The sequence below is a fragment of the Peromyscus maniculatus genome, chromosome 6 (genome assembly GCF_049852395.1).
Source record: "Peromyscus maniculatus bairdii isolate BWxNUB_F1_BW_parent chromosome 6, HU_Pman_BW_mat_3.1, whole genome shotgun sequence".
In the NCBI taxonomy this organism is placed as follows: domain Eukaryota; kingdom Metazoa; phylum Chordata; class Mammalia; order Rodentia; family Cricetidae; genus Peromyscus; species Peromyscus maniculatus.
Genome location: NC_134857.1, coordinates 100,760,307 through 100,781,741, shown reverse-complemented (window position 1 = coordinate 100,781,741; position 21,435 = coordinate 100,760,307). Strand labels below are relative to the sequence as shown.

General features: G+C 44.5%; 1 protein-coding gene across 10 annotated transcripts in view; it reads left to right on the top strand.

The window, feature by feature from the left end:
- Tlcd4 (TLC domain containing 4) overlaps positions 1–21,435 on the top strand; it is a 66,865-nt gene that overhangs the window by 27,061 nt on the left and 18,369 nt on the right. For 9 of the 10 annotated variants that reach the window (XM_042279814.2, XM_006977848.4, XM_076574883.1 and 6 more), the window contains 2 exons: positions 16,394–16,559; positions 19,631–19,720. In XM_042279814.2, the coding sequence (XP_042135748.1) occupies positions 16,405–16,559; positions 19,631–19,720 (245 nt within the window). In that variant the 5' untranslated portion in view covers positions 16,394–16,404. Of the gene's footprint in view, positions 1–12,805; positions 12,877–16,393; positions 16,560–19,630; positions 19,721–21,435 lie in introns of those variants that run through there. The other variant, XM_076574881.1, reaches the window with a different exon arrangement.

The window sequence follows — 21,435 nt, the reverse complement described above, 5'->3', positions numbered from 1 at the left end:
CACTTGCACATTTATAGATTGGATATCTTAGTATTTGTTTTTGGGTTTGTTTGTTTGTTTGACAGGGTTTCTCTTTGTAGCTTTGGAGCCTGTTCTGGAGCTCATTCTGTAGCCCAGACTGGCCTTGAACTCACAGAGATCCGCCTGCCTCCGCTTCCCCAGTGCTGGGAATTAAAGGCGTGCTCTACCACGCCCGGCTTGAGTTCTTTGTATATTCTATTAGAGTCCCCTGTTAGAGTATAGCTAGCAGAGATGTTCTTCCCTTCTGTGGGCTGTCTCTTCATGCTGTTTTCTTTGCTGTGAGATGTCTTCTTAACTAAGCTACCCAACTCAGATCAGATCATAATGTAGATGAGCTTCAGGGCCTTTAGGCCTAGGAGAAAAAGAAGGACTTAGATGCTGATGGATTTAGATACAGACTGCCAGATTGTATGATTTGGGGCTGCCAGAGAAGTAGGTGTGACATTTCTTGCTAAGGAAAGGACTTCTAGTACAAAGCACTGTTTTATATATATTTGGTTTTTTAAAGACAAGGTCTCGCTCTGTATCCTTGACTGGCCTGGAACATACTGGCTGGCCTCTGCATCCCCAGTGGTGGGATTAAAGGCCAAGCTCTATTTTATTTGGGTTTGAGAGAGGCTCTCTGCTAGCCTCTGTTGGCCTTGGGCTCCCTATGTAGCCAAGGATGACCTTGCTTTCCTGATCCTCCTGATTCCACCTTGCAAGTTTTCATGTGCCACCCCACAGGGATCACCATTCTTGACTGAGCAACTTAAAACAACGTTTTCTTATTTTTGAGATATAGGGGGTGGCTAGGAAGTTCCTCTGCGGGGTACAGACTCAGGAATTGTGCGCATTAGGGGGGTCACTGGACTGGAAGATTCCAGATGGCCTACTGATGTGGTTGGTTCTAACTGTTGGCTGCCAACTGCAATTTCCAGCCTCAGTTTCCTTCTCATGGCTTCACGGCCAGCACAACGGTCGAGGAGCATGCAGGGCAGACAGAGTGACTACAAGGCTGCCCCTGCCCTATAACCGTCACCCTCTCCCTTCTCCCGTCTTCTGTGGAGAGATGGCAAGGCCAGCCCAGATGGATGAAGGGAGAGACAGGCTCTGCTTTGGTTGGGAATGGCAGTGTCACGTTACAAAGTGATTGATGGTCATTAAGTGGTTTGTTACACATAGCTGCATGTATTGTGTGCTATACTAGGTACAGTTAAGGCATTATCTCACTTAAACTATATGATCACCTGGCAATCGAGGCATTCTTATACCTGCGATATAGAATTTGTAGGTTAGAGAGAATATCTCCTCCTCCTCCTTTTTAGAGGCAAGGTTTCTCTATTAGGTAGCTCTGGCTGTCCTGGAACTCACAGAGCTCCACCTGGGATTAAAGGTGTATGCCATCACTCCTGGCCTGGCCAGGCTGTATTCTTTTCAACCAAGGCCACTGAAAAGACCTGGGACTGCCTCCCACACATGTGCATACCTGAAGACACACACAAAAATCCGCACTTATGCACACAATAAAATGTGCTACCAGTGTTTAAAGGAAGAGTTGGGGCTGGGATTTGATTCTGGTTCTTCAGCTAAATGGAGTAAGTCTTCTGAACCCATTGAGTGGCTCTTCATCTTCTCTGACCCCACTTAATACTTTGTGGGAAACAGGAAGGAAAAGCACAAGGTAGGAGGCTGCTGAGGCTTGCCTCAGCCGCTTCTCTGCACACCAAGGATTTCCCCGTGGCCTGTTGATTTGGAGGTGAGAAGAACCTTCAGCTCTTTAGGTTCTGACTTCCTGGGAAGCCTGGCAGGTATCCCAATCCTGCCCTCCCCCACCTTAAAAATAGAACAAACTATGGGGGAGGGAGTGCGTGTTGTCCAGTCTTCCCTTGATTTCACAGTGTTGGCAGAGGGCCAGAAGATGTTCTAAGCCAAACAGCTCCTGCCGGGATCTCTCTCCGGGAAGGGAAGGGCACTGATTTGAAAATAAGCATATCAGAAGCTGGGAAGAAAAAGATGGCTGAGAGCCTTCCAGTTGATGCTGGGCCACCTGCGCCCTCAGTGTCAGGACCCTGTCAGTGCGGACTCCTGAGACTGGGGTCTCGTGCTGCATTGGAAATGTTCATTTTTTTAAAGGACAAGCTCTCAAATGGTCCCAGCTTCCTTCCAAACCTTCCATCCTTTTGATTTGTGCCAGCTCCCGCAGTTAGTAGTGTGTGTGACTTCCCAAATACTGTGGCTCCTGGCTCCAGACGTTCTGGTTTATCCAAAATTCAGTGGCTGTAATCAGGAACTTGGAAGGTTAAAGAACAAAAGCTTCTTTATAAAAAGTTTTAAGTGGGGTGAGACGAGAGAAAGCAGTGTTTATCACGGAAATCACATGTGCCGCCTGCACTCTGAGCCTGTGGGCCCTAGAAACTCAACTGATTTCCTATGAGTAGGTAGAATTTGTGGCAGTTGGAGGTGAGAAGCAGGGGGCAGGGGGAGAACTCACTGGTAAAGGGTCTTTGCCTGTGGGTCAGTAAGTAACCCATTACTTGTTAGACATTGTTGCAAGCGAAGTCAAAGTCTGGGGATTAATGCCTACTGCAAAGATGAAAGCAGGAAAAAATACGACAGGAGACAAACATTGATGTGCAATATGAATTCTACTAGATTTCATTTATTTTTAAAATAAAAGCTAAAACATGAATCATGGGGAGGAAGGCAAGGAAGACGGAAAGGTTAAGGCCACCCTGAGCAACTTAGAGCCTTTCTCAAATAGAAAATACGAAGAGGGCTGGAGATAGAGCGCAGTGTTAGAGTGCTTGCCTAGCACATGAAGGTTTAATCTTGAGTGCTGAAAACAAGCAAAACCAGCAAAACCCCCAGCTACAACAACAAAGTACCCCAAACTAAAGCATGTAAAAAACTTTGAGGTCGTTGAGGAAAATATGAATACAGATTGTTAAAATCCCAGTTAATAACCGCTGTAATAGAAAGGAAACCTGATCAGAGGGAACAGGGATTCTCAGGGAGAAACCAAGGATGGGGACCCCCCCCCCCCACTTGCCATGTCGGACAATGTTGGCAGGGACTAATGGACTCTGAGAAAAATCTTTATCTGAAATCCTTTTCCTCTAAAATAAACTTCAGAAAGGAAGACCTCAAGATGGGTGTGCTGGCTGGTCCCTGAAATCTTAGCACTTGGGAAGCAGAGGCAGGAGGATTGCAGGGAATTCAGACCTCTCCTTGGGTTGTTCCTAAGCTATAGAGTCCCTGTCACCCTCTCCCTGCAAAAGAGTAATAAAAACAACAGTGGCCACAGAAACAGTCCACAGGGCAGAGAAAGAGTCCTAGAGGGCATTCAGACTAGTAAGTAGCAAAGAGACAAGATTATGTCAGATGAGGCGAAATCTTTGGTTAAAGCAGTTTCAGTAGAGATAGGAATTGTTAAGAGTTCTCTGCCCTGAGGTGGCGAGGGTGGGGCCACCTGCATTGTAGACACTCTATGGGTGATCCACACAGAGCCTCAATTAGGGAATAGATTTCATTTCCTTCCTGTCCTGGAATCGAGAGGAAAAGACAAGCCAGTTAGAAATGTACAAATGTATAGCATATATACATATCTTATGCTTTATCATCATCTAAACAACTGTTAAGCATCAGTTGCCCCAGTCTGTAGCAGGCAGAATTGAAGAGTTTGTTTTCAACTTAAATTCTGTTACATGATGCTGGGTGCAGAAAGGTTGGAACGTTATTACCAGACTTAGGGGGTCACAGCCTACACTCCAACATGCCAAGTTTGGCTCAGTAAGCCAACTAAAGGAGCCAAATTAATAGTGGAAAGCAGTTTTTTTCAGCGTGACCACTTTGGGAAGAGGGCCAGGGAGCTCCTGTGAGCTCCCCAGTCTATCTGCAGGAGGTACTGAGGTGAGGGTAGGCCTTAAGGCGTGGTCTCTGGCCCACCATTGTCTGAGCAGAGTCTTCCCTGGAAGGTCATCTTCTCCCCAAGTTGTAACTCTCCTAGAGACAGGTTCCTCCTCTAAATACCCACAGGGCGTCCTCCATTTCCTGTCTGCAGGAGAGGAAGTACTAATTTCTTGGATTCATTCCTTAAACAGTCTAATTAGCTGAAGAAGAGAGTTCCTGACTCTCTAGAATGTATTCATTCCTGCCAGGCAGGTCAGTTACAGGACTGTCCTGTGAACTCACACACAGACCATGAAATACACACACTAAATACATACCTACACACACACACACACACACACACACACACACACACACACACACACACACGGCTTTTAGAGGGTTTTTATGGATTGCCTGCTGTTCCTGTGCCCTGCAGACTTTCAGCCATGCTGATGGTTCTTGAATTTGATGCTCAGGAAATAAAAAGGAGACATACTTGATGAACGTAATTCTCCTAACTTTTTCATGTAACTGTCAAATCATAATTTAAAAATAATAAAAACAAGGGTTAAGAGAAATCCCTTAACTGTTAAGAGCACTGTCTGCTCTTCCAGAGGACCCAGGTTTGACTCCTAGCACTTAAATGTTGGCTCACAACTGTTCCTAACTCCAGTTCTAGGGGATTGGATGTCCTTTCCTGATTTCCTTGGGCATTCAGCATACATGTGGTGCACAGATACTGGCAGAACATCTATTAAACATAAAATAATAAAACAGTCCAGGGCTGGTGGCACGCATCAGTAATCCTAGTTCCTTGGGAGGCCAAAGCCAGAATATATGAGTTCAAGGCCAGCAAGAGAACTCAGTGAGACCCTGTCCTTGTTAGGCGTGTAGCTCAGTGGTAGAGCGGTTGTTTTGCATATGGGAGGCCCCAAATTCAACCCCAAATACCACATAAAAGTTAAAAAGTAAAACAAAAAGGCAAAAACCAAAAGCCTGTAACAGCAGTTAGCTGAGATGTTTGTGCATTTGCCTAAATGCTTGCCAGTTTCTACATGGGTGGAAAGTTCCAAGTGTGGTGTGACGGTGTGGTGTACAGAAATTGTAAAACCCGTGATCAGTTATGGACCTTTTGTCAGCATTTGGACAGATCCTGCAATGAGCCAGGAGCCTCTCCTCAGCTTTCAGTCGGTTTCTAGTTTGTTGGGCTTGGAGTTAGCTCTCTTCGTTCATTTGCATGTTCAGTTTGCAGATAAGAGATCTAATTAGGTCCTACAGTGTTAGGCCCATGAGAATGGTAAATGACTCTACATTAATAATCAGGCAGTTGCTAAGACTTTAAAACTATAGTGCAGATTGTTGTATGTTTTTGAATGCATGTCACATGTTGGATGGAGGGAATTAAAGATGGAAAATATTGTAGCAGTATTAATTCATCTCTGTTGGCACTCTGCTTTTGGACATTTTTAGAAATGAGATCCTTTCAAAGTCAACATACATTTATGCTGTGGTAGCTGGGTTGTCAATTTAGAAAATATATGGTAATTGATGAAGTACTTGCAGAATAGCAATCACTTATCAGATCAGGAATGTCTACCAACATGGATGAGAGGGACTCATGAACCTCCAACCCTTCATGAGGAGCTGTTGACAGTTGGCGGCTGCTGGGGAGGGAAGAGTTAGTTTTCTTTAGGGGTGTGTGGTTTTGGAAGAACATTGGTAGGTTGATCAGTATGTGGGCTGCACAATTGGGCTCTGCAGGTTATTTTAAAAAAGGACATGAAGTTGGGAGTAGCCTGCACAAACACACACACACACACACACACACACACACACACACACACACACACACACATATATATGGAGAGATCTAGTCTTAGATATATCTAGTCTTAGATATATCTAGAGGTGGAGAGGAGGTGCATATGAGAGAAATATGTATATGAGCATGAAACTGTCAAAGAATAAATAAAAATAAACAATAAAAGGAACAAAAGGAATGGGAATGTCATTATTAATAGACATTGAACACATGCTGTGCACTTATGGCAGACCATACGTTAGATGTGGCGAGGGAAACGTGGCCAGCCTTCTGTCCTTATGGCACACACATTTGTCTGAGTTGCAGCTATAAAGGACTGTTGACAAAGTTCAGAGAAGCCTTCCTTGAGGAATTGAGGCTTGTCCCATTGCTGAAGAGCCATGGAGTTAAGTTGGGAGTGTGGGAGCAGGGTTGGGAGTTGGGGAATAGGATGTGCGAAGGCCTCATGGAAGGAGAAGGGAACCCCGAGTCTTCAATAACAGCAACAGGGTCATACAGTTGGAGAAGCAGCAAGCGAGGACAAGTGCCGGATGAGCCAGGGGAAGGCAGGGTCTTCCTCAGGAGAGCCTCGGGAAATAAGGATTTTGATGATAGGCTTAGAGGTGACATAATTGGAGATGCTCTCACAGAAGATTCCCCTGAGCCTTCCAGTCCTTCACAGTAAGGAGACCAGTGTGGACACATGCCAGGAAAAGGGAGGAGGTAGAGAGAGAGGGGGGGGGAGGGGGGGAGGGGAGAGAGGGGAGAGGAGAGGAGAGGAGAGGAGAGGAGAGGAGAGGAGAGGAGAGGAGAGGAGAGGAGAGAGATCTTTTTGAAAGCTATTTAAGGAGTAAATCCATAGGACCTCATGGTAGTTGGGTATGGTAGCACAATGGAAGGTGCTGGAAGCAGGGGACATGGGGATGACTTAGAGGTGAAGTTGTGACCTTGTTTGAGATGGCTGAGATGGCTTCAAGACCCGTGTAGTAAGGGCAAGTAGAAGCTAGCTCTGTGTACCTCAGGAATCACGGGTGCGGGGGTGCGGAGAGGGGGGGTGCAGAGGGGGGGCAAGTTAGAGGGAAGGAGGCCAGGTAGCCTAGAGAATTCCCTTATGCGATGGCCGAGTAGGGAAGCGCGGGGTTAGGAGGACACGGAACACAGAGTTTGCAGGAGGGTCAGTGGGGAAGTCTGATGTTGCTGGGAGCTCGGGTGGCGCACCAGCTGAGTCCCTGTTGATGTAATCACTAGCAGCGGCCAGCTGGCGTCGGAGAGTGATGAGGATGGGGATAAGGATGGCGAGGGCTGAAAAGTGAGATGGGAATGATGGCAAGTGTGTCTGCGAAAGAAGGGACCCGCCTTCCTAGAACCTCGTACAGGGGTGGGTGGAGCAAGAGAATGCTAGCCGGGAAGGGAAGCCAGAAAGAAGATTGAGGAGAGGGACAGCGATTATGGTGGCTACACGTCTCACCGCTGTCCATCATGATTGGAAAGGCGCGGAGGCAGAGGCATGAAGTACCAGGTTACACTGTGCCCAGAGTCAGGAAGTAGGAGAAAGGGAAAATGAGCCCCGCGGTGTAGTGAGGAGGCAGTTTAAAGTTGCAGACCAGGCACACAAAGATAATGTGTGAGATTGGCGTGATTAAAGAGGCTCTGCCTGCTCTCCAGCCAGACCAGAGGAGAGGTGCCCTGAGGGCAAGAGCGCCACCCTTGGAAGGCGCTGTCTTGTGCAAACCCAAACTCATTTGCAAAGAGATGAACGCAGGTGCTCAGCTCACTTTCTCCTTTTCTGCAGTAAAAGGTGTAGTCCACATTTAATTAAGGTGGTTCTTCCCACCTTAATTAACCTGGTCTATAGATTTCCTCAGATATGCCTAGAGGTTTATCTCCAAGGTGGTTCTAGATCCTGTCAGGTTGACAATATTCATTCCCAGAATCAAAGAAGAGGCAATGGATCTGTTGGCATCTGTTTTTACTGGGGATTTGAACTTTTCACAAAGTTAATACAGGGGCCGACATGACAGTTTGGTGGATAAAGGCACCTGCTACCAAGCCTGAGGACCTACCAGACTCCGAGTCCCAGGATCCACAGGGTGGAAGGAGAGACGTGATTTCTCTGCAAGGTGTCCTCTGACCTCTACTCATGTGTGTTATGTGTGTGCCCATATACATTTACACATGTACACACGATAAATTAAAATGTTAAAAAAAGAAGAAAGCTATGATAGCCAATTGAGGAGGAGGAGGATATACCGAGGAGGCCTGAAGGGATGACTCCGAAGCGCTCTGGTGAAAGAGGCAGGCTCCAGGTAGGCAGACAGGTAGGGCAGATGATGCAAGTGTTTGTGTGCTTGGCAATAGAGCCTGAAGATGTTCATAGCTTGGACTCTTTTATTTTTGTGCGGAAGGCTGGTGTTATCTGTTGTAATGGAGGAGACAGCTAGAGGTTTGGAGTTTTCCTGTGAAACATGAGGTTAGTAGGCCAGGGCAGTGTGCTCATAGAGCGGGTAGTCTAGAGGACTGTTGGGGCCTTGTATCCTTTCATGCTCACTAATTTCGATCCCTTCTGGCATATGGTTGCTGTGTTAGTTCCTTTTCTGTGCTGTGATAAAACAGCATGACTAAGGCCCCTTATTATAGGAGAAAAGAGTTTAGTTCGGCTTACTGTTCCAGAAGGTTACAGTCCGTAATGGTGGGGACAGCGTGGCAGCAGGCATTGGCCGTGGTACCTGGAACAGGATGCCAGAGCTAACATTGTGAACCATAGACATGAGCCAGAGAGGGAACTCAAGTGGGCAACCCCTGAAAGCCTGCCCCTAGTGACAGACTTCCTCCAGCCAGGCCACACCTCCTAAACCTCCACAAACAAAGCCCCACCCGGGGATCAAGTGTTCAAGGGATGTTTGAGGGACGTTTCTTGTTCAGACCACCACCGTGGCCTGCACCAGTGCTGTCGTCATTTGGGACTCATTGCTGAGTAAATAACTGGACAGATCCAGAGTTTGGACTTTGCCAGCCACTGACAAGGGAGTTAGAGGGTGTTAGTTAATAAGGTTGTTACTGAAATGATGGGCTCCCAAGTGTATCCACTGCCCACTGTACAGCCCCCTAGAAAACCAGAAACTTAATTAAAACACTAAGGTGGGGTGTGTGTGTGTGTGTGTGTGTGTATGTGTGTGTGTGTGTGTGTGTGTGTGTGGTAGTTCTTGGTTTGTAAGTCAGTTGTGTGGTTCTCGGTTCCACACTGATGACAACATCATGATGTAATGGAATGTCAAAAGATTGAAGTTAATAAAGGTCAAAGGGCTCACGGGGTAAAGGAACAATGAGTGATTGGAGGATTTGAAAGTGCCATTCAGAGCAATCTCGAAGGAAAGGAAGCTGAGGTCAACAAAGACAACACTTCAGCACTGTTTTGGAGGCATAACATGACGGTGAAGTCTGGAGTCTGCATGGTTGAGATGGCACACAAGTGCTATTCCAGGTGAGCTTAAAGGACTCCGTCACAGATGCTGGGCTGTCTAGATGGACAGCAAGTTACTCAAGATGATGACAGGCTTAAGGACGCCAGTGAGCTGGGGCCAGTGTCTCTGTGTGGCAGGAAGCACACAGGTTAGAAGATGATACAGATGAGAAGACGGTGGGTGGCATGGGTCCTTGGTGAAACCTAAAGGAATATTGGTGTTTTAGAGAGGCGGGAACAGAGGAGGAAGGCCTGAAGGAGAGACCATGAGCAAAGCAGGGACTTGGACCACATCTCAGTAAAGTGTGAGACCAGACTGCACTGAGAGCTGTAGGAGAAGAGGATGTCTTCAGGGTGCTTGGAAGAGACGCCAAGGGTGTGGTGCTGCATTCTGGGTATGGAGCATCAGTTCTAGGGAGCGCGTGGATGGGCTGGGTCTGGTGACGAGAAGGAATTGTGGGAGCATGGTGAAGATACTGCAGTGGATGCTGCTGACATTTTTAGTGTGGGCTGATAAAAACGGGGATGAGTTCAGGTCCAGGTGTGGTTGACAGAGGATCTTACCTCTTGGATGGAGTGACACCAGGCCCCATGAGAGCCATGCAGGGTTTGCTGTTGTGTCCAGTATGGGATGAGGAAACCGAGATTCAGTTAAGACGAGCTCAGTAGTTTGGTCAGGGCCACACAGCTGCCAACTGTGCCAGGGCAGCAGGCGTCTGTCAGCTGCCATGCCTGCTTTATATGGTGCTAGGTTTAGAAAACAAAGCTTCACTTATGCTAGGGAAGACCCCTAACCCACCGAGCTCCACTCCCAGTTCTTCCCAAGTCCTTTTGGAGAACTCTCATTCCAGAGCCCAGTAACTCTTCCCAGTGGGGTGTGTTTCCGAAGACCACTGTTTTAACAGTTCTACTGTATGATTACTGAGTAAAAGGCTACTCAGACTCACACTTTGATGGAAAGGTCAACTCTTCCCTGCCTGATTGTGAGTCTGAGGTTTGTTTCCTTGGCCATGATTTATTTATTATACTGTTATCTCTCATTGATTTGTGCCACTTAAAATATTAAGAGTCTCTCTCGCTCTCTCCCCCTGGTTTCTTAAGTGTACCTAACCGTATTTTTCCTTTGTGACTGGGAGTCATCATGTCAACTAGGAGAGAGACCCAGTTCTTTGTATGACCTGGTGTATATACTGTCTTCACTGCTGTATGTTCTGTGTAGATTAAGTCGTTAGCAGATAGAAATGGACTCACTGAAATGACCCCAAGGGGAAACCCATCGACATCAGGAGGAGCTAGCTCTCAAGTCTACTTCTTACAGGTTTACATCCAGCTTCTAGGTTTTAAGCAAAGGATTCACCAAGTTTTGCTAGCCAGTCACATTTTTTTTTCAAGTTAGCCATCAGTCCATCCCGAGAAGGGTTTGGAACTTTGCTGGAATCAAGTTGTCCTTCCTTCATTTGACATCCTCTAGGCCCTTAGGAGTTGCTGTTTGGTCACATGTGGGGGTAACAGCGGAAGGCGTCAGGGATGGCTGAGCTGATGTAGGTTGGGAAATGGGAAGTAGGATAGTGCCGTCCACTGAGCTGTGTAACCACGGAGATAGGGCTGCTTTAGGCTAGTTCATTTTGGGCCAGACAGGGGCACGGGACCTGTGTGATCCCATGTGGAGCCACCCAGAGCTGGTGCAATAGGAAGCGAGTGCTGGAGCTGTACGTAAGGAGAGCTGAATTAGGAGTGAGGAATGCATAACCAAGCGGGGTCTGGTGTACAGAGAGACGGTTCAGGGTGGAACGAGGCAGTGAACAATGTCGAGAACTCATGCCAAGTAGCCTTCATTTGCTTGTGAAATGGGAAAAAAAAAATACGTCTAACAGAAGAGAGGCACAACTGGAGATTTGGTGGTGGATGTATCTGGAATAAATGTGGGAAACAGGGAAGGGAGCTAGCTAGGGATGGAAAAGGAATGCTAAGCATGAGTGGCGCATTGTTCTCAGCTTCCTTCTGCCCTGCTGGTCTTAAAGACAAACACACAGCCCTCTCCCAGCCCCCTTTAAGGGTTTTTACCACTAAACGTCATGGCAGTGGTTCCTACTTGTTGTGTGTCTGCATGGGAACAGCTTTAGTGATTCAAACATGTTCCCTCAGGAATCCCTGCACTTACATGTGAACGCTGAACTGAGGGGAATGGGAGTCGGAGTTGTGGGGGGTGAGTGGCTGGTTCTAAACACTGCATGGAGCTGAGCTGTTTGAGCTTCAGCTGCGAAGCATCCGTCCGGTTGGTGTTTAAATAAAGGGGGAAGTCTTGGGCCGGGAGGGTGGCTCTTGCCTGGTAAGGTGCTTACCAGACAAAAACAGGAGGACCTAAGTTTGATTCTCAGAACCTATAAGCAGTTCTGGGAGTCAGGAGACAGGCAGACCCCGAGGCTCACTGTCTAGCTAGTATAGATTACTTGGGCTAGCTCCAGGCCAATGAGACAGCATGTCTCAAAAAACCAAACCAAACGAACAAACAAATGAAAGACAGAGTAGATGGCTCCTGAGGACTGACCCCAAAAGTTGTCTTCTGGCCTCCGCACACCTACATGCCCACACACATCTATACACAAAGAGAATGTCTTTTTTCTTTATCAGCCTCTCTTGTATTCAAGTTGTTCAAGCAGAACCTCCAACTCACTCCAGGGAGCGCCATCTCTCTCCAAACCCCGCCCTTAGAGAATCTCCAACAAGGAAAAGCCGCCAAAAGCCCAGTTCCCCATTCTTGGTGGCAGGCTAGCAGCTCCTCCCCGGAAGTTGCCAGCAGCCCACGACCCCGTCTAAAAGTGCGCCATAATCGGGCACAGACCCGGCTTGTGTCAGATCCGTCACCCAGCACCTATGGGGTATTTAAGCACCCTGCCTTAGATCGGCCATGTGGTTTTCTTCTGCCCCTTCTCCTGCCTCCATCTCTGGGGACTTGGGGGGCCACCCTTGAGCTGCTTTGCCCAAATAAATCTGGTCTTTTACATTTTCAATTTCAATTTACATTACAATTTCGGCTTGATCTGGCTTACTGCGTCGTCGTCGGAGAAACCTGTTATTGGGATACAGAAAACCTCTTATGTTGGTGTGGAAACCCGGGACAAGTCTTTGGATACCATTTGATATCTCTTCACTATGCACAATCTCTGCTAGGTTTTAATTCCTAGTGATCAAGGAGCATCCCATAGCACCCTGAACTTTAGGATTTTTGATAGAGACCCTTGCCTTGCTGCTGACTCACAAATGTCCCCCATTTAGCACTCCAAACACCAACCCCAAGCCTGGGATGTAGCTGACAAGTGACAGATGTAGGATGTCTTGTTGGTTCTGAAGTGAAGACGCAATCAGCCCTTTCTGTTATTTCCAGGGCCATGCCTCCAGAAATGAGAGTAAATGTCCTTCTGCAGGAGGAGGGCTTTTGTAGTGAGGAGAGAGGTCTAGGCTTGTTCTTGACCTAAGACACAGCTCCTGAAAGTTTGTGCCATCTTGTGGGAAAAGGACCAGCAAGCATCATTATACTCAGCAAGACAGTGGAAGTTTCTTTAGTGTCCACAATTCCTGTGAATCAAGACAGCTAATGATATGGTAGAATTCATTTCTTAAGTCTCGTTCATTTCTCGTGTCTGTTTCAGCCGCTTTTTTCTAGGACAGCTCCCACTAGGACGGCTTCCTATCTTCCTACCAGATGCTGCCACATGTAGAGGTGCGTGAATGAGGCTTAATGCTTCTCCACTCTCTCTGTGATCGCCTAGGCTTAGTGATTGCCAAGTCCGCAAAGGCCCTTTATCCAGGCTAATATTAGGCATCATTTGCTCTGTCCCGTTTTACCATTCCATCGTCTGATTCAGGCACCTGAAGTGAATGAACAGGGGCTGTTACTCTACCAAGAGGCCTTAGTTTTCTGGGGGGGGGGGGGAACGGGACATTTGTAATGATCTCTAGATGAGTCCTCGATGTGGCATGACTGATTGAGCAAGCAGCTGCTTATTAAGAAGCAGAGCTGAGAGAGAGTACAACAATTTAATTAGCTTCTGTCTGCTGAGCCTTTAATAGAAGTCACAGCTTGAAAATATATGGTGCTCTTTGTTTAGTTATAAATGAAACTTTTTTTTTTTTGGCAAAGAAATACTCTCATCATATAACCCAAGAAAAAAAGAAAATAAGTCTGTTGAAAATATAAAATATTGGGGGTTGGAGATGACTCATCAGTTAAAAGCACTTATCCTTGCAGAGGACCTGGATTCTAACCTCAGCACCCACCTGAGGACTGACAGCCATCCATAACTCTAATACCAGGAGGTCCGATGCCGTCTTCTGGTCTCTGCAGGCACCAGGGATGCACCGAGTGTGCGTACTTGCAGGGAAAATACTAATACACATGAAATAATAAATCTTTTAAAAGCTATAGCATATCATTCACTATAACAAATAATTCACAAAATCTAAGACTTGAGGGGAATAATTGTTTTTAAAAATCATATGTATTTAATGTGTGTCTCTGTGTGTTTCTATGCACACATGAATATGTGCGAAGGCATACATGTGGAGGTCAGAGGACAGGTTATGGGAGTTAAAGTCTCTCTTGACACCATGTGGATCCTAGGGGTGGAACTTGGTTGCCAGGTTTGGTGACAAGTACCCTGACCCACAGAGTCCCCTTTGAGCCCATACTGCTTCTCTCCCTCCCCCTCCCCCTCCCCCTCCCCCTCCCCTTTCCTCCTCCTCCCACTCCCCCTCCCCCTCTCCCTCTTCCCCCTCTCTCTGTCTTTTCTTTTGAGACAGGGTCTTGTTATATAGACCAGGTGGCCTTGAACTCAGAGAAATCTACCTACCCCTGCCTCCCTCATGCTGGGATTAGAGGCATGACCACTGGGAATAAAGGCCTGCATTTTCACGCCTGGCCCCATAATGCATTTCTTGATGGTGGATTGTTAGAATGCCTTATTTAGTGTATTAGTTAATTAATAATTCACAAACCTGGTAATAATGTGTGGTAAGTTTTATAACAACTTTCAGGAAACATTCAAGAAATGCTTGTGTATACATTGAATTTTGATGGAGTCTGCCAGCAGCCCATGCTCCAGGACCAGCGTCCCAAGTCTCCATCAAATCACCCTCACAATTGTGCTCAGAGCAGTGCTTCTCACCTGCCTAATGCTGTGAACCTTCAGTACATTTCCTCATGTTGTGGTGACCCCCAACCATAACATTACTTTGCTGCTACTCCATAACTATGATTTTGCTACTATTATGAATCGTAATGTAAATATCTGATGTGCAGGATGCCGGATACGCAAACCCCAAAGGGGTCGTGACCTACATATTGAGAACCCCTGGCTTAGACTCTCAGAACCTTCTGCTTCCTGATTCCATTTTCTTTAATTAGCCCTCCACCTGGCCGCCGGGTTTGTGCTTGCTTTGCCTTTAGAAAGGCACTTTTCCTTTCTTACGACGTCGCACATAATCAAGTACTAACACACTTAGTTGATGTACAAAGCTTAACTTTTATGTATTATTTGGTTAATAGTAAGCCTAAGCTAAAAGGCCACAAATTAATTTTTCTAATGCCTAGTACACACACATTGAAATAAAAAAATATAAAAAGTAAATGAGCAATAAAGTTAATGGAGTCTTACAGAGAAGAATTGCAATATCAATTTTACCAAGCATACACTCATAGAGAGAGGTAGTGATGGGGGGGGTATAATTCATTACAGACATGAATTCTGTCAGAAGGAGCCCCGTGGGAGACCGATTCAAATTATGATGTCCTGGTTGGCAGGGGATGAAGTGGGGTTATTGCTAGCTCAGGCAATGACTTGGTTTTTCTCTGGTGAATTGGCTTCAGTAAGTGACTTTATTTCTCCAAATTAGGAGCTTGAAAATGTGTATTGATTCATTTTCCTCTCATCTGAGGACTGGCCCTGTCAAAGGTAGAAACACTCAACTGCTGGATAGGAGCAGATGCCACAGCTCTTTTGTGAGAGGGTCTCAGGAAAATATATGGCTGTATGGTTCTGGCTCCTGGATCGCACTATGTAGATCAGGCTGGCCTCAAAATCATTGTTGCCTACCTGCTTCTGCCTTCCGAGTGCTGGGATTGAAGACCTGTCCCACTACGCCTGGCCTTAAGATTTATTTTTAGGAGTCAAATAAAAGTTCAGCCCAGCAACATAGAAAACATACTTCAAGTGTGTGTGTGTGTGTGTGTGTGTGTGTGTGTGTGTGTGTGTGTGTGCGCGCGCGCGTGCGCGCTATTCTTTTCACTAACTGTCCTTAAAACCCAAAGCTCCTTTTTTTTTTTTTTAAGTATGATAAAAGAGACAAAAAGCTATGGAAGCTTTTTGGTCTAAGGAAAAATGTTAACATTATCAGTAACTTAAAGTTACAGTGGGTTTTTTTTTTTTAAGATTTATTTGATTTTTAGTTGTGTGTATGCTTGTGGGCTTGTGTATGGTAGTGCAGTACCTGTGGAGGCCACAAGAGGGTGTTAGATTCTGTGAACCTGAAATGACAGGTGGTTGAAAGTCACCGGATGTGGGTGCTAAGGGTTACACCCCAGTCCTCTGCAGGAGTAAGCAAGGGCTCATAACTGCTGAACCGTCTCTCAGCCTCTATAGTTCTTTTTAATTACTTACTTCTTCTTAAGATGTAAATTTTGTCTTCAACATTGTGTCTCATAAAAGCAATCAGTTTTTAACTTTGTAATTTATTTTTTGTTTGTCGTTGTAGGCAATATTCTATGATTTGGGGCTTAAATATTTCTTAGAAATTACCCGACCAACTCTCAATTTATAGATGAGAATATTGAGTCAAAGAGTAATCAATTTGTCTAAATAGAATTAAAACAATATTGTTAAAAGAATAATTTCAATTGCATCAATTGAAATTTCCTCTTAATGTTAAACTCCTAAGATTAGATAAGTTTGAATTGTGATGTATAAATTTTTTTTTTATAACATGGAGATCTTTAAGGTACTAGGGTTCCTTAAAGTATTTTTGTTTTAAATAACAGATGTATGACACTTGACACACAGATGGTAAATGCGGAGAAACAGGAGGCTTGCAAATTCTCAGTTTATTTTCCTTAGACTGAAATTTTTCTTATATTCTTATAGGTGTATTAAAAATACTGAGATAAATGTATACTTGTTAAGATTTTAAAAAATATTGTAGGCTTATTGTGCGACAGCAACTTAGGGCGTCCTTTCTCTTGACAGGTTGAAGAACTATGGAAGCCAACCCCGAGCTGGTCGCCGGCACTGTTTGTGGTAGCTTTGCCGTCTTCCAGGTTCTCTTTCACTTTATAAGTTACTGGTTTTCAGCAAAAGTCTCTCCAGGTTATAATAGTCTTAGCATCGAGAAGAAGATTGAATGGAACTCAAGGTAAAGCCATGAAAACATAATGGATTGATTTAAAAATAGTTTTATGAAGTGAAAAAGTCTTCCTCTAGGTTTTTAAAAAAAGATCAAGGTCAAAATTTTTGTGTGGTCTTGGGGCTAGAAGAAAGATAAAATGTCATACAAGGAAAGTGTGAGAATTCTTACATCAGAAGATGTTGGGGCTGGGGGTGGCTCAGTGGTTAAGAGCGGTGGCTGCTTTTCCAGAGGACCTGGGTTCAGGTTCCCGGCACCCACATCCTAGTTCACACCTTCTGTAACTCCAGTCCCACGGGTTCTGACGCCGCCTTCTGGCCTCCCAGGGCAGTAGGCACACATGCAAGCAAAACATCCATATACATAAAAGAAAAATGCTAGGGACAGATTTTTCACTTTCAAGGTAAATTTGGGAACATTTAGTAGACTCCAGATGACTCTAGGAAGTTCTGGTTTGCATCCCTCTCTGAAAAATTCACAACAACAAACATGTATTCTTTTGTGGTGATAGTAAAAGAACATATTTCTTGGAGTTGTGAATAGCCCATGCAAGTTAGCCACATGCAATTTGATTGGATTTTACAGACTAGAGGGCAGAGTGTATAATCTATACCCTATCATGAACTTCTAATTACAATTTATAGCCTTCTAGATTTATCCTTTTTTTCAAATTTTTATTATTTTATGTAGTATGGGTGTTGTATGTGTGCTTTCATGTGTGTCTGTGCACCACATGCTTCATGAGTGGCTGTGGAGGTCAGAAGGGGGTGCTGGATCCCCTGGAACTGGAGTTACAGATTGGTTGGTTGCGAGTCTCCGTGTGGGTGCTGGGAATTGAACTCCTGTGCTGTGGAAGGGCAGCCAGTACTCTTAATCACTGAGCCACCCCCAGCCCCAACATCTTCTGATGTAAGAATTCTCAAACTTTCCTTGTATGACATTTTATCTTTCTTCTATCATTTTTTTTAAAAACCTCTTCTAATATTTGAAGATAGAAAGAATGGTGGGAGAGATAGAATTTCTGAGTAAATTTCGAACTCTTTTTGTTTCTCTTTCAATGTGGTTAGAATATGTAAAAGCTTTTGAATCGTGTGTAGCTGCCAACCAAAGAAATGGGGAGGGTGCAGAGAGATAGAGGCAGACATGAAAATGGAATTGGAAACTACTTTGCGTTACTCAGTCTCATCACCGTTCTGTGATGCAGGAAATTATAACATGTGAAACCAAGTTCTGCTTTGAAGAAGGAGTCTGGCCTCATACAAGATTCATTTAGCTGTTCAAATAGCGTTTTCTCGTCTCTCTCTTTCCTGCTTCCTGCTCCAGCTTGTATACTTGGAACTTAGAGATGAAGAAGAGTACAAAGGAGAGTCGGGCTGTTTCTAAAGTACATATTTATGTCTTAAGACTCAGCCTCCAGACTTGACATATGCTCCAAACCGCAGACAACGCTTTTTCGGAATCTTTCCCTTTGGTGGTTCTTTTTAGCTACTACATTTTTTGCTTTTCCAGGAATATGGTTTTAAAGAGATAAAAATTTCAAATGTTTACCAGCAGCAGTTTCTGCAAGTATAGACTTTTATTGTTGTTATTTTGCATTTTTGAGACAGAGGTTCATGTAGCCCAGGCTAGCCTGCAGCTCACTATGTAGCTCAGAAATAACCTCCTGATTTTCCTGCCTCCACCTCCCCAATGCTGTCCCGGCACTCAGCTGTAGAAGTGAAGAGTCTGGTACAGACTGATAGGTGGTTTGGAGTGTCTGCCCAGGATATGGAGAGCTTTTGACTAAACCATCTGAGAACGTACCACACTTCCGCTTACCATTTAACCCCTGTTAACACTTAAGGCCTGGGTGACAGAAATAAAATTTAAAAATCAGATTTTATTTTATAAAAGGAAACCTAAGTATTTGTATGCTTTCTGTATATTTGTATGTTTGTGGGCACATACACCATTGCATGTGTGTAGATTTTGGGAGAGTTCCTCCCTCCACCACGTGGGTCCTCCGGAACTCAGGCTCAGCAGCAGGTGCTTTTTACCTGCCGACCCGTCCTGGGAGGGAGCTGAGAAGGAAACGTTTTTGACATACGGTTACTAATCACTATTTAGGACTTCAGGAGAGGCCACTCTTTCCCCTCAGAGGATTTTGAAGAGCTGCAGGAAGCCCTCTGTGTGGCGATGTAGATGCTGTGTTTGAATGCCTGGTGGTGGTACAAGCTCTCTCTCTCCTGCAGCTGTCCTGCTGCGGATGGAACTTGGAGGTCGGAGGGTCGTGGGCCAGTTTAGGCAAGGCTGTCAACAGTGCCATCAAGTGGGTTTCCACTTTAGAACCTTAACACAGAGAAATGATTCCCCCAGAATTATAGAACTTGTTCACTTGAAAAGAAAGCTGTGGCCCTATGATTTCTAAATGACTACACTTATTATTATTACTATTACTATTATTATTATTATTATTACTGTGATGATGATGATGATGACGATGATGTTTCTTTTTTTTTTTTTTTTTTTTTTTTTTGGTTTTTCGAGACAGGGTTTCTCTGTGTAGCTTTGCGCCTTTCCTGGAACTCACTTGGTAGCCCAGGCTGGCCTCGAACTCACAGAGATCCACCTGGCTCTGCCTCCCGAGTGCTGGGATTAAAGGCGTGCGCCACCACCGCCCGGCCGATGATGTTTCTTGAGAGAGTCTTACCATATAACTCTGACTGGCATAGAACTTGATACATAGACCAGGCTGGTCTCAAACTCACAGAGATCCATCTGCCTCTGCCTTCTGAATGCTGGCATTAAAGGCGTGCACCACCACCCTGGCCCTTAATTATTAAATATGAGTGGTGCTGGGGATTGAACCTAGAACCTCATGCATGGTAGGCAAGTGCTCTGCTGCTGAGCCATGCCCCTGTCCCCTCTGGATGACAGTGTTTAGTCATCCTCAGATGTACACTGCTCCCACATTTCACTCTTTCACGTTTAACTTTTAATGCTTCGAGGTGTGAATTTTTCAGAATGGAACATGTCTTAGAGAAAGAAGTCGTTTATTGCAAGGAATCTGAGATCTGTGCGTGTGTCCTGTTTCGTTTCAGGGTAGTGTCTACGTGCCACTCTCTGCTGGTTGGGATTTTTGGCTTATACCTCTTCTTTTTTGATGAGCCTACCATAGCCGATCCACTCTGGTGAGACGCTTCTTTCCTACTTATTCATTTTGATTTATGCTTTGCTATGAATTATTAATAACAGCCTCATTTGCATTACTTAAAAACATCGATTATCTTTGATGTATGCCTTATTGAAGTGCTTCTAGTCAGTCCTACTTCAGCCAACTATATTAAAATGATTTTAGATGTGAACACAAATGGTGAGGGCCATTTTGCTTTCATATTGCAATTGCTCCCCAAAACAATGAGAGTATGATTAGTTGAGCAAAACCAAGTTACTACAAACACTGTTGTGAGCAAAACAATGTCATCATGGAGCTAGGGCAGTCATCTGGAGTAATCACGAAAGACTTGCCGTTGAACTTGTGGGTGACCTATTGTTTGCCATCAGAGAATTGAAAAGAGATTTACATATGGCCATGCAAGAGGGATTAAAATCACAGGAGAAACACTTATAAACATGATCACTGAGTACATGTAATAATCTAAGGTAACCATGAGGATGGCTCTTCCTGAAAACATTAAATATGGTTGCAATTGCAGAAATTTTGCCAACTTAGGAAGATTTAAGTTGGCTTCATGTCAGGGAGAGGCGTGTGGGAAGTACTGATGTGAGGTGACTGTGTTCTGTGGAATACAGGACAGTTTAACCAGGTGTTTGGACGACCACCATGTGACTACAAGGATACCACCCCTGCCATAGGTGTAAAATTATCCCTTTAGGATCATACTAGCCAATTCATTTTCATTAGGAATTTTTTTCCAAAGTGACTCAATTTAGCATACTTTATACCTTGACCAGGTTTTTTTATTCTTAATCTAAATAAATTGTAGCTTTAATTCCCCCATGTTTATTTTTTTCTAACATGATTGGAAACAGAACTAGTCCTTTGAGAAGTACATTTTATTAAAAAAAAAAAGAGAGGTGTGGCGCCTTGGTCAAGCTTGGCCTTGGTGAACTTTAACCTAATGTGAATTTTGTTGTTTTTTTTTCCCCCTTTGGTTCTGTGATTTATTCCAGGTCTAATTTTCCTGGATTGCATTTAAAGGTCAGAATGTATGAAGAAGATGTGACTTTTCTTCTTCATTTCCATTTTAGTTCAACTATTAACAGTTTTATTTTGTGTTAATTTTAAAGTGACACATATTATAAATCATATGAAGGATGGCGTGGAGCAAATATGTGTCATCCTAGGCTAGTGCCCAAGGCTGGAAACCTGAGTTTAAACCCTGGAACCACATAAAAGGTGAAATGAAAGAGCAGACTCCTGAAAGTTGTCCTCTGACCTACAGACACACACACACACACACACACACACACACACACACAGTAGCATGTGCACGCCTATACTCACAGATGTCATACACATATGCACAACACACATATACTACTAATAATAAATGAAATAAAACATTTTAAAGTAAATTCATTATATTGATATGCATCTGTGACCCTGGTCACAACATCGGGTCAAATTGTCCTGTTCTGATCATATTCTCAGGTAATAGGCAAATCCCTCTCATCCTCAGTACAGTAATATTGATAGGACTGTATTGCCTCAAAAAATCAGAGATGAAATAGATGATTTCTTCATTTACTTGAGTCCCTTATTCAAAGTAAGGAATTTTAAAACTCAGCATATAAAACTCTATTTCAGTCCTTATATGAACAAATCATATGAAAACACATTTATAAGTCTATATGTATATGCATGTGTAAAAAATTATGTCTA